Source organism: Ipomoea nil, unplaced genomic scaffold (assembly GCF_001879475.1).
Source record: "Ipomoea nil cultivar Tokyo-kokei standard unplaced genomic scaffold, Asagao_1.1 scaffold1407, whole genome shotgun sequence".
Lineage (NCBI taxonomy): Eukaryota > Viridiplantae > Streptophyta > Magnoliopsida > Solanales > Convolvulaceae > Ipomoea > Ipomoea nil.
The window spans coordinates 4,850,575-4,860,841 of record NW_017617835.1 but is presented as its reverse complement, the minus strand read 5'-3'; the positions used below and the strand labels follow the sequence as shown (position 1 = coordinate 4,860,841).

Sequence of the window (10,267 nt, the reverse complement as noted above, 5' to 3'; positions counted from 1 at the left end):
AAAACCAATCACAATTCACTAAATCATGCCTAAATTTCAAGATTCAAATCTCTAAATCAAGTAGATTTTCCTATGTATGGCTATCTTCAGCTTTCAGCTTATAGCTTTTCAGCTACCTTTTCAGCTAGATTTGCCAAACAGCCAGTTACCTTTTCAGCTAGATTTGCCAAACATAGCCATAAGGCAAATCAAACCTAAAACTACATATTTGCTCTTGAGATTCATGTGAAAACTATAAAAGCATAAACATTGGTCTCATGTCATATCATAATTGAACAAAAGCATTAGACTGCAAAAAACACAAAGATGCAGACATAAACGTGCAATCCAACTATCAGCTTAAGCTTTTAGATTACCTGTGCTCCTCCTCTGTCCAAGGCACGCCTTTCTTCCGTTCGTGATCACAAGACCTCCCTCGCTTCCTATGCACCTCAAATCCGCGATCATCCACCAACTGCAACGCGAAAGGGGAGGCTAAGTAACCCGGGATCGGGACCAGTCCAGCTTCGATATTACTAACATCTGCCACCAGTTCTTTGTACTGGTTCAACACATCATACACTGACTTCCCAGGGATCATATCAGCAACCTTAAACCACCTGTCAGGATTTCTCTCATCAATCATTGCAAGAGCACTCTCAAAAAGCTTGTTCTCTTCTTTAGTCCATCTTGTGCTCTTGCTCTGATGAATCAACCAGCTGGGACGTGATATCAACAAGGATTCCATACCTAAAAACTCCCCAAAACCCTCCCCTTCCTCAACCCCAAAACACTCAGTTCACCACAACTGAACCCTTCATTTCCACAGGGGAAATACTACAAGCATCTTAGGGGCCGGTGATGGAGATATATGCAAAAAGATCAGATTTTTAAAGAATTCAGAATCATATACTGGGAATAAAAACACCTTTTCCACTATAGCATAATACTGGCGTATCTAGAGATGAGAACAACTTTTTCTGGAATCAAAAGAATATTGAAAAAAAAAAAAAAAAAAAAAAAAAAAAAAAGCAACTGACTTTACTACCCAACCATGAACTCTAGAACCACCTAAATTCAACCACATAAAATAGAACTGGGAAATAAACCAAAACCCAGAAAAGTTTTCGGATAAAGGAACGAAATTAAGCGATCAAAAACTCAAATTGTTAAGACCCACTTGATGAAATTGGATGGTGCTGATAAACCCTCCAGAGTGGATCAAGAAAGGGCGGGAAGGGTGTAGAAGAAAGAGTGGGATTGGGGAGGGAGACTGGAACGGAGGGCTATCAAATCAGGTGTATAAATAAGAGTGGCAATGGAAGTTTATGAGCAAGAATGGGAGATAAAAGCATGATATGATGATGGCGGAAAAAGGTGGCTGCTTTTGATTGGAATATGGCATTTGCAATTGCAGTGCATGTTAAATGTTTCTTTGGATTTTAGCGTGACTATGGGCGATAAAATTAAGGTTATTAACTTATTATGGCTGCTTTCAGCTTCATCATCCAAATTAAGGGCAAATGAGCGTACCAAAAAAAAAATTAAGGGCAAATGAGTTGAGCCGAGCTCGAGCTCGTGAAATTTAGCTCGTTAGCTTGTCTTTTAAATTTGAATTCGAATTTGAGTTAAAATTCAATTCGAAATGGTTCAAATTTGAGCTTAAGCTCAGCTCATTAGCTTGTCTTTCAAACTTGATCTTGAGCTCAAACTAAAGTTTGACTCAAAATGGCTCGAATTTGAGTTCGAGCTAGAGTGCAATCCATACTGAATCCCTGTCAGTCTTATAATAGTAAAAATACGGAATATCAAATGCAAAACAAAAAAAAATCTTAAATTGACACGAGTTTACGTAATAATAATTTTTTATTTTTTTTTAATAATGGAATGCAACATATAACTCCTATTAAATTATGAAAGAAAAGTATATAATGAGAAAGAGATTAAGGGGTGAGTTACACTTTATTGAAAATCAATGGAACATGAATAAGCATGTCACTAAAAATTGTAAAACACAAATACACATCAGAAAATCCTTCTATATATTTCCATACTTTTAAAGAAAACAAGAAAACATTACAAACTTAAACAGTAACAATTATCAAGAACCTTCAAAGGTTTTCATGAAATTAAATTTTTGTCAATGCTTCCCCACAAACAAATCTTTGTCTCCTAACTCTTTTATTCATCAAAAGTTGTTCTTTTTTTTTTATTTTTTTTTCTTGACCTCAGCTCCCATGAATAACCAGACAGAGCTTTGGTTGTTTTCATCAACAACTAGGCAGGTCACTAGGAGGAGGCAGGATTGATTCATTAGGGCCCTTCCCATTGTCCACCACAAAAGCCATTTTGAGTCCCCATGTTGTATGCACTTCTAGATGACAGTGCAGAAACCAAACCCCTGCACTCACCATATTCCAATCAAAGTTGATTAGATAACATCAACCATAAAGATCCAAGTTTGATTGAGGTTTTGTCAATAACAAATCCATCATCATTCATCAAGCACAAAGATTCACTTTTGTTGTATATTATCTCGAAAATGACTTATTAGTCTTTTTTTATTGACGTGGGAAACCCTGCAATCACTACTTGAGGACGCGCATCGGGAAAACCCTAGTTTGTGACCCTAGTCAGGAAAGGACCACACGAAGGTAAATCAGCCTAGGTTGGCTATATCTGACCAGCTCAAATCAAGAAGGCCAACGGCTACTCCTGCTGGAAGCTGAACTTATAACTTTGTAGTTACTAAGTCAACAATCTAAAATGTGTGTGCACGTGGGAAACCCTGCAACCACTACTTGAGGATGTGCACCGGGTAAACCCTGCCTTGTGACCCTAGTAAAAAAGGACCACAAGAAGGTAAATCAGCATAGGTTGCCCAGAGCTAACCAGCTCAAATCAAGAAGGCCAATGCCCAATGGCTACTCCTGCTGGAAGTTAAACCTGTAACTTTGTAGTTACTAAGTCAACAGTCTGAAATGTGTGTGCACGTGGGCGTGTATATTATGCGTGCACTTGCATAGGGAAACGTGTTACCGGGGTTATCTGCTCTGAATCTGATGGCAGTCCATCCTGCAGTTGGTACACTGATGGTGTTCCTCTCAACAGGATCAACAAGGTTGAAATTCTTGGGGTCATTTTGGGGGTCAAAGTTGCCAACACCTTTGCCAACTACAAAGAAGTTAAACCCATGAAGATGGGTTGGATGGCTTTCTGGTGCAATCATAGAAGTGCCCTGGAACACAACCTGCACAGTGGCATTAAAACCCAGTCTGTAGACCTTTGTGCCATTCTGTGTCTGCAAGTTTGCTGGTGGAGTCCCAGTATAGTTGAAAGGAATGGCTGGCTGTCCAGGGAAATCATCAGTGAAAACCCCACTGATATTATAGTAGTGAGCCTGCAAAAGAGCAGTGGTAGGCATAACAAAACTGATATTGTTGATATCTCCAACTGCCCGGCTTCCATTCAGGCAGGTTGAGCACGGATTGATGCCAATACCAATCGCGAAAAGTAGGGAGTGATCGGTCTGCAGTGGGACATTTGCGGGGAATTTCTTCGAGTTCAGGCTTCTAAGGCCTTCCATGAAAGTGCTCGTGACAGGAGTGGCGTTTCTCGGGGGCATGGTAGCGAGGACAGTAGAGGTTAAGGCCTGTGTGCCTTTGTAGTGTAGAGTGCCCGTGGCGGTTTGGTTGTCTGTGGCTACTATCGTGTCCATGAAAGGCGAAACGGCTATCAGGTATTTGCCACCATTCTGGTCTGCTGTCAAGACTGCATTCGTCGTCTGCCCTGGACCGATGAAAATCGTGTCTGTCTTGAAAGGCTTAACATAGCTAGCATCAACCTCAACTACAGTTAGGTTGTGTCCCGCAACCTTAAAAAACAGCTCCTCGTTCACTGCTGCGCTAACAATTCGCAGCAAGTAGGTCTTGCCACTCTCCACTTCTAGAGTGTATCCTACAGATTAGTACAAGATTTGAGCTGGCGAGTGTTAAGAGTCCCACATTGATAAAATAAGAAAGAACATATGGGGTTACAAGGCCATGAGTTAGACTAACTAATTGGTTGGATTCAATCTTTTAGTACCCTTTGAAGAGCAATTTGGAGTAGGTCCAGGATGGCCATTGATAGTGTGTGCATCTGACACATTTGGTGCCATTCCTGACTGCATTGCTTGGTTGATCACAGCCTCAACATCTGATTTCCACCATTCTCCTAAAACCACAAAACGAAACGATATGGTTAACCGGTTTACTATACCTTCTTGTACTATGGTTTCTTTGCGCCTTACCTAGTACTATGACTTCTTCCTTGTCGGGTTTAGGAAAGGGATAAGGGACGCCTCGTTTAGGCAATATGACAATGGCACCATGCACTGTTGCCCTTTGCCAGTTGATATGTGCATGCCAAAGAAGGGTGCCTCTTTGTCCCGTGAGGGTGAAGTTGTAGATGAAGGTCTGGCCTGTCTGTATCGGGCATTGAGTGATGTATGCCGGCCCATCTGACCACCCGGTTCGCAGTTGTCTCACCCCATGCCTGAAAAGGAAAGCTCAGTATAGTACTATGTTAGGTTGAGGACTAAAATAGCAGAAATTAAGGTTGCTCTTAGACAGGTTTATACCAGTGGATTGAAACATTTTCTTGAACATGATTGACAACCCTCACAATGACTGTATCGTCCTCTCGGGCATACAAACTAGGCCCCGGGAACTTCCCGTTCACTACAACGATGGGCTTGCTCGAGCACATTCTTGTCGTGTTCTTGCTCACCACCTGCATACATTTGAGTACCATATTGCTCAGGAGAATTCTTAAAACAAACAAACCTTTCACTCTTTTCCCGCTTTTCCACTCAAATGTTGGGTGGAGGCCTGAAAGGCTACACCCTGCCTCTCGAAAATGTGGCTGTATTGGCATAGTGGTAAACGCTTGATCCTAACATTAAAGAGAAATTTACTTACTGTGAAGTTGTAATGTCGAACAACAGACTCAACTGGCTCGGGACAAATGAGAGCTGCAAGAGCCACTAGCACCACGCCCCGAACCCAAGAAGCCATGATTCTCGTTCTCTGTACTCTTCTCCAAGACTCGCTAGTTTCTCGAGTTTCTGCAGACTATGGTGAATGACCAAAGCAGTATTATAAAGGAGTGGCATATATGCAGTGATGCAGGGTCATTTTTACCATGTTAGGTGAGTGAAGTTTCTACTATAGCCATGCAGTTTTCACACCCCCAAAGCTTTCTTGCAAATTACACAAAGTGATCGAAAAAGTGGTTACCTGTAATCAGATGACTGCAACTCATACCTATTTTTTCTTTCATTTCAATCATCAAATATTGGGAATATGTTCACTTCTGTCATGTTTTTTCACCAAGTTTCAGAGGATTAAGGAATCTTGACAGTGTTGTTTGGAGACAAATTTGGTCAAAACAGATACAGAATGTTGCTGTCAAGTTTTCATTGTGTTGTTTAAACCACAACTAAACAGGGCCCTGATGCATAAGTCATACTAGTAAACACATCCTCATAAAGCAAAGAGCTTGGATGGCTGTGATTCGTCGATTTTTCTCGAGATTAATTAAGCAAAACCATGCTTCCAGAAGGATAAAATGTAGAGGAGATGGTGATTGAAATCTGTAATGGTCTGCAAATATGGCATTTACCAGCAACAAAACAGACATTTTGTGTGTCGAGGGACACCTGCAGTCATTACCCGAGAGTGTGCACTGGCAAACCGACTTAGATTGCTCATAACTGACTGGCTCAAACCAAGAAACCCGATAGATCACAGTTTAACTGAATGGTAAAACTTATGGAAAACGAGATAAAACCCATAGATTATATAAAGAAATGACAGAATTACAGAAAGGGGAAAGTTTAAAAAGATGCTACATTCTTAAGCAGAAGCTCCAACTGGTGCTGCAGACTTGAGCCTGGAGGAGCCATAGAGTGTCTCTTCGAACCGGATGATCTCGTTCTTGGATCCATAAGCTACTTGAGTCCTTTCATCGAGGTTATTGATCACCTTGTCGAGCACGGACTGCTTGCCATCGCTGCTGTACCCCCCGGCCTTCTCGATCAAGAATCCCAAAGGAGCCACCTCGAACAGCAGCCTCAGCTTCGCCTTTGCAGACGGGGATATCACGTTTGTGAAGATCCCCTTCTCCTTCACAATGATCTACAAATTTGAACCATATCAGAGAGCTGCAGATGGCAAATGACTATAAATGTTGAGCATATAGCCATGCAATCCAACTATCAGCTTAGGCTTTTAGTTGAGATGGAGCACATGCTTTAATTTGGTATCAGAGCCAGACCAAAGGTCATGAGTTCAAATAAAATTGCATCTTCGTTTTGAGTTATAGTTTTTGGCATATAAGATACCTGGTTTACATCGGGCACCATTCCTCCGGTGTATCTCAGGGTGTACTTCTCTCTGACATAGTAGTCTATCAGCTGCCATCAAGAACCATAAATTCAGTTCAGTTGCCCGATTCACAGATCAAAACCCCGATTTTTTTTTTTGAATCATATATGTCTGCACTAGAAGATGAAAAAACACGAAAACAGAAACCTTAGCATAGTCAGGATTATCAGACGTGGCTCTGAGGTTCCCTGGGGAGAACATTTTCCCTTCTCCAATCTCGGTTGTATCCTTGACATGCTGCCATTTCCCTGTACAACAAAGACGATCGTCAGAAATCCTGCAATATAAAACCGAAACAACATTAATCTCAAAAACTAGACACCTTCGTCGAGGAGGAGGAATTCATGTGTTCCAGGAATATCTTTAAGAGCAAGAACATAAGTAGTACGAGGCCCGAATATTCCCATGGCAGCTGCAACTTGATCCCTTCCTGTAACCCCGGTTAGCTTATCCCCAGGCCACACGCCAAAAATGGTTCCCACTGTGAAATTGGTGTCCACAATACTCGAACCATCAAGTGGATCAAAAGCAACACTAAATCCACCTATTATCATACAAATTATGAGTAATGTCATTCCAAACAAAAACCACAGTTCCAAAAAGACGGAATATCTGCCTACCCTCAACTGGTCCTCCCATATCCTGCAGCTCGGGAACTTCTTCTGAACAAGCGTATTTGCAGAAATGTGAGTAAGTCAAGGCCTAAATTAAACATCGATTTCAATACCAATACGGGTCAGAATATGCTCCAGAATTGCAGAATTATTAACAATAACAGATGATTAAAGCCTTAAAGGAGCAAAAACCTCAAAGAGAAGCTTATTAGCAAGCAAATCAACTGCGAGCTGTTCATCCCCGAAAGAATTGACACAGGCTGTTCCTCCACAGGAAGCTGTTCTGACTTTGAAGGCAATTGTTCTCAGAGCTTCTCCCATGCACATCATTAGCCTGATCAGCCCCTTATCTTGAGTCGATTTCGTAAGAAATTCTTCCTACACAACAAAAAAAGAGTCATTCTTTACACCATTCAACTACATTTACAGATTGCTCTATGGACCATAACTCACCAGACTGTCACCTAGCTCACATTTGGCCACAAGGGATGATGAGTTCTTTGCTCTTCTTGACACCCTTTGTGTCGATTTAGGCGAAAAGCGCAATGATTCCCCGAATAATGAACTTGGTTTCAGAGCCTGCACAACATTAATATACTTGTGTTACATTAAAGATCAGTGCTATTTTTCTTTTTCTGTTGTGCAGTTGGTGTTTGAAGCCTACAGATTACTAGTTGAACTCTGCATAGTACACATGCATATGCAGTACAACAATCTTTTTTGATTGACCCGAGAAATTCATCGCCACTACTACTAGAGAGTGTGTACTAAGTAAATCACGCTTATGGTCCTGATAAACAATTATAAATAGGTAAATCAGTCTAAATTGTGACCCTAACCGGTAAATAACCACAAGATGAAACACCAGGTTAACCATAGCCGACCAGCTTAGGTTCTGACCATAACCCTCAAAAGACCATGAGGAAGTAAAAATCAGTCTAAATTACTTATAACTGACCGACTGGTTAACAAATGCTTTCGATACAAGTCAAACTTGTAACTTGTGGTTATTAAGTCAACCATCTGATAACTTGGGTGAAGTTACCTTAGTACAACAATCTTGAAGAAAAAAAAAAAGAGGCACCAAACATCATTATCTGTAACAAGAAGACACATACCTTGTTGGTGAATGATGCAGAAATGGACCTCGGACTAGCCAGAGCAGCTGAATGTTGGGGAGAAACAACAACGTTTGGGAGGAGAGCTGCACGTGCGCAGCATGTGATGCCTGCAGTCTCCATGGCTATTGTAGAGATTCAAGCTAAGCTGGAACTTGAGGGGAAAGAATGAAGATTGGAAGAAAGCTTCAATTCAATTCTTACTTCTTAGGCATGGAACAGCCACCAGTAGGCAGCATGGATGGAGAGCTGCAAAGCTAGTAGATAAACGGGTGCTTGGATTTATGACACGTGGCGTGTGGTGTTATAGATAGGCTGATATGATGCATGATGGTACCATGAAATATTGGAGAATTTTTTGTAATAATCACAATCTCTAGTATATTTGTGGCTTATATGTTAGTGTCTTAGATAGTTAGATCAATGACTGTATATACGGCTCTGGCCCTACAAAGCGTCTTAGAGGATTTAAAGACCTGTTGCTTACTGCGTACGCTCCGGCCCCGGGTCGACAAAACGGCCCCGGGTCGACAAAACGGCTGGAGGATGTAAAGACCTTTGCTTATTGTGTACTTTAAGAGTTGTTGCTGCTAAGACTCGATTATGAGTCATTGTTCTCAAATTTCACCTATGTGACTAACCGAATTGTCTATGCGAGCCACACACATATAGAATTAATACCACTTGTTTGTCGCCCGATTATATAATTAGTATTTTCGTATTTAGTTCTTAGCTATCAATTTATACAGATTTCTCTTCGGTTTTTTTTAATTGACTAAAATTAATCTCAAATATTAATTGAATTTGGTTTTATTATAGTTGATTAATCAAACTTGATCAAATAGATAGTTGAAAGTGAAAAGTGAAAATACAACTATAATTGAGTGATTAAAATAGAAATGACTATTAGATTAGTCAAGGGACATGGATCTATGGTTTTCATTGTAGGGTGGGAGTGTCGGAGTGGCGACGGATTTAACTATTAAACTCTAGTTTATTTACATATTTTGGACTTTCCATTTTTGGAAAATGGAATTTAGAATGATTATTCTTGTGACTGATTATTTTGTAAGTAACTTAGAAACTGTTAGGAGGAACCGAGGGGGTAACAACTAAGTCCCGTTCTCTCACCTCTAGGAGGCCATCAAGGATACTACTTGCAAGGATTGGCCGGTTTTGTTATATACACCATGTCTACAAAGAAATAAATAGATGTGCGAATTGGATGGCTACTTATGATAAGACTCTCGGCCGAATAGGGGTTGCATGTGGTTGAGGAACCTTCAAAGCGCGCTCGTCTACTTTTTTTTTTTTTTTTTTTTTTTGCAAATATTATAGGAGTATGTTAGTATAGATCTAGATTCATGTAGTTTAATTTGTCTTTTTATTTTTGTATTTTCTCCCCGTATCCCATTAAAAAAAGAAAAGAAAAAAAGCAATTAACTATGTGTGTATGTAGAGATGGCCACCAGATTGGTACAAACCTAATCCACCCCCGATTAACTCAATTCTAAGCTAGCCAAATATTATTTAGATTTGACCGAAATTGAATTAAGATCAATTCTTACAAATTGAAATAATCTCTATCCCAATTATAAAATTACAAATGGTATAGTGCAACTCCATTCTTAAGGGAGACTTGACCTATACATGTATTCATGTAGAGTTGTCAAAACATATTAAGCCCACTGAGTTAGGCCTATATAACAATTTTTAATTTTAAGGCAAGTTAATTAGGCTATAACTATTCCTAGCCCAGACCATTTAACCTGTTTACCTCATAAATGTTTGCATTTAAATTTTAGTATGTTGTAATTTAAGTCATTTAATATGCAAATTCGTTGTTCAAGTGAACATTTGTACTCCTAATCTGAAAGACTGAAACAATATAGTTATTGAACATTTATTTTACAATTAAAAGTAGGGGACAAACTACGAAATTACGCTTTTAGGCATATGTGCTAATTCAACTTTATATCGATTGAGGTTGTTAGCCCAATGTGCTGCAGGCCCAAAAGTGTCAAATCAATTCCAGCTACCGATACCAAACTATACTGCCACTTCATACCTTACAATCTTACATTAATTGGACATCAACATCATCACTTGATTTTTATAAGGACTTAAT

The 10,267-nt window shown here is 40.0% G+C and overlaps 3 protein-coding genes across 4 annotated transcripts in view; all 3 read right to left on the bottom strand.

The window, feature by feature from the left end:
* LOC109186375 (transcription factor DIVARICATA-like) overlaps positions 1-1,354 on the bottom strand; it is a 2,030-nt gene extending 676 nt beyond the window's left edge. The window contains exon 1 of the mRNA XM_019336327.1: positions 357-1,354. Within this exon, the coding sequence (XP_019191872.1) occupies positions 357-727 (371 nt within the window). The 5' untranslated portion in view covers positions 728-1,354. The remainder of the gene's footprint in view (positions 1-356) is intronic.
* Positions 1,355-1,957: 603 nt separating this feature from the next.
* Positions 1,958-5,371, bottom strand: LOC109186370 (laccase-4-like). Its single transcript, XM_019336317.1, has 6 exons — positions 4,941-5,371; positions 4,601-4,752; positions 4,271-4,515; positions 4,066-4,194; positions 3,019-3,936; positions 1,958-2,380 (listed from the first exon to the last, which is right to left on the bottom strand). The coding sequence occupies exons 1-6, from the start codon at positions 5,034-5,036 to the stop codon at positions 2,250-2,252; spliced, it is 1,671 nt and encodes a 556-aa protein (XP_019191862.1). The 5' UTR covers positions 5,037-5,371; the 3' UTR covers positions 1,958-2,249.
* Positions 5,372-5,790: 419 nt separating this feature from the next.
* On the bottom strand, positions 5,791-8,451 carry LOC109186372 (sedoheptulose-1,7-bisphosphatase, chloroplastic-like). Of its 2 annotated transcripts, none has more exons than XM_019336320.1 (8): positions 8,140-8,451; positions 7,475-7,600; positions 7,214-7,399; positions 7,028-7,109; positions 6,730-6,951; positions 6,555-6,655; positions 6,365-6,436; positions 5,791-6,158 (listed from the first exon to the last, which is right to left on the bottom strand). In XM_019336320.1, exons 1-8 carry the CDS (start codon positions 8,260-8,262, stop codon positions 5,877-5,879), a joined length of 1,194 nt encoding a protein of 397 aa, XP_019191865.1. In that variant the 5' UTR covers positions 8,263-8,451; the 3' UTR covers positions 5,791-5,876. The 2 variants fall into 2 exon arrangements, with proteins under 2 accessions (XP_019191865.1, XP_019191864.1); XM_019336319.1 differs by having other exon boundaries at positions 7,475-7,612; positions 8,140-8,441.
* Between the last annotated feature and the right edge of the window lie 1,816 nt (positions 8,452-10,267).

Excerpts from the sequence above, each read along its gene's own strand:
- LOC109186370 (XM_019336317.1), bottom strand. The coding sequence starts at position 5,036 with ATGGCTTCTTGGGTTCGGGGCGTGGTGCTAGTGGCTCTTGCAGCTCTC. Across the intron at positions 4,753-4,940 it reads TTCGACATTACAACTTCACA|GTGGTGAGCAAGAACACGAC; the intron begins GTAAGTAAATTT and ends AAATGTATGCAG. Across the intron at positions 4,516-4,600 it reads GAAAATGTTTCAATCCACTG|GCATGGGGTGAGACAACTGC; the intron begins GTATAAACCTGT and ends TTTCCTTTTCAG.
- LOC109186372 (XM_019336319.1), bottom strand. The coding sequence starts at position 8,262 with ATGGAGACTGCAGGCATCACATGCTGCGCACGTGCAGCTCTCCTCCCA. Across the intron at positions 7,613-8,139 it reads CTGCATCATTCACCAACAAG|AATGTTGTGCAGGCTCTGAA; the intron begins GTATGTGTCTTC and ends CACAAGTATATT. Across the intron at positions 7,110-7,213 it reads CTAATAAGCTTCTCTTTGAG|GCCTTGACTTACTCACATTT; the intron begins GTTTTTGCTCCT and ends TGTTTAATTTAG.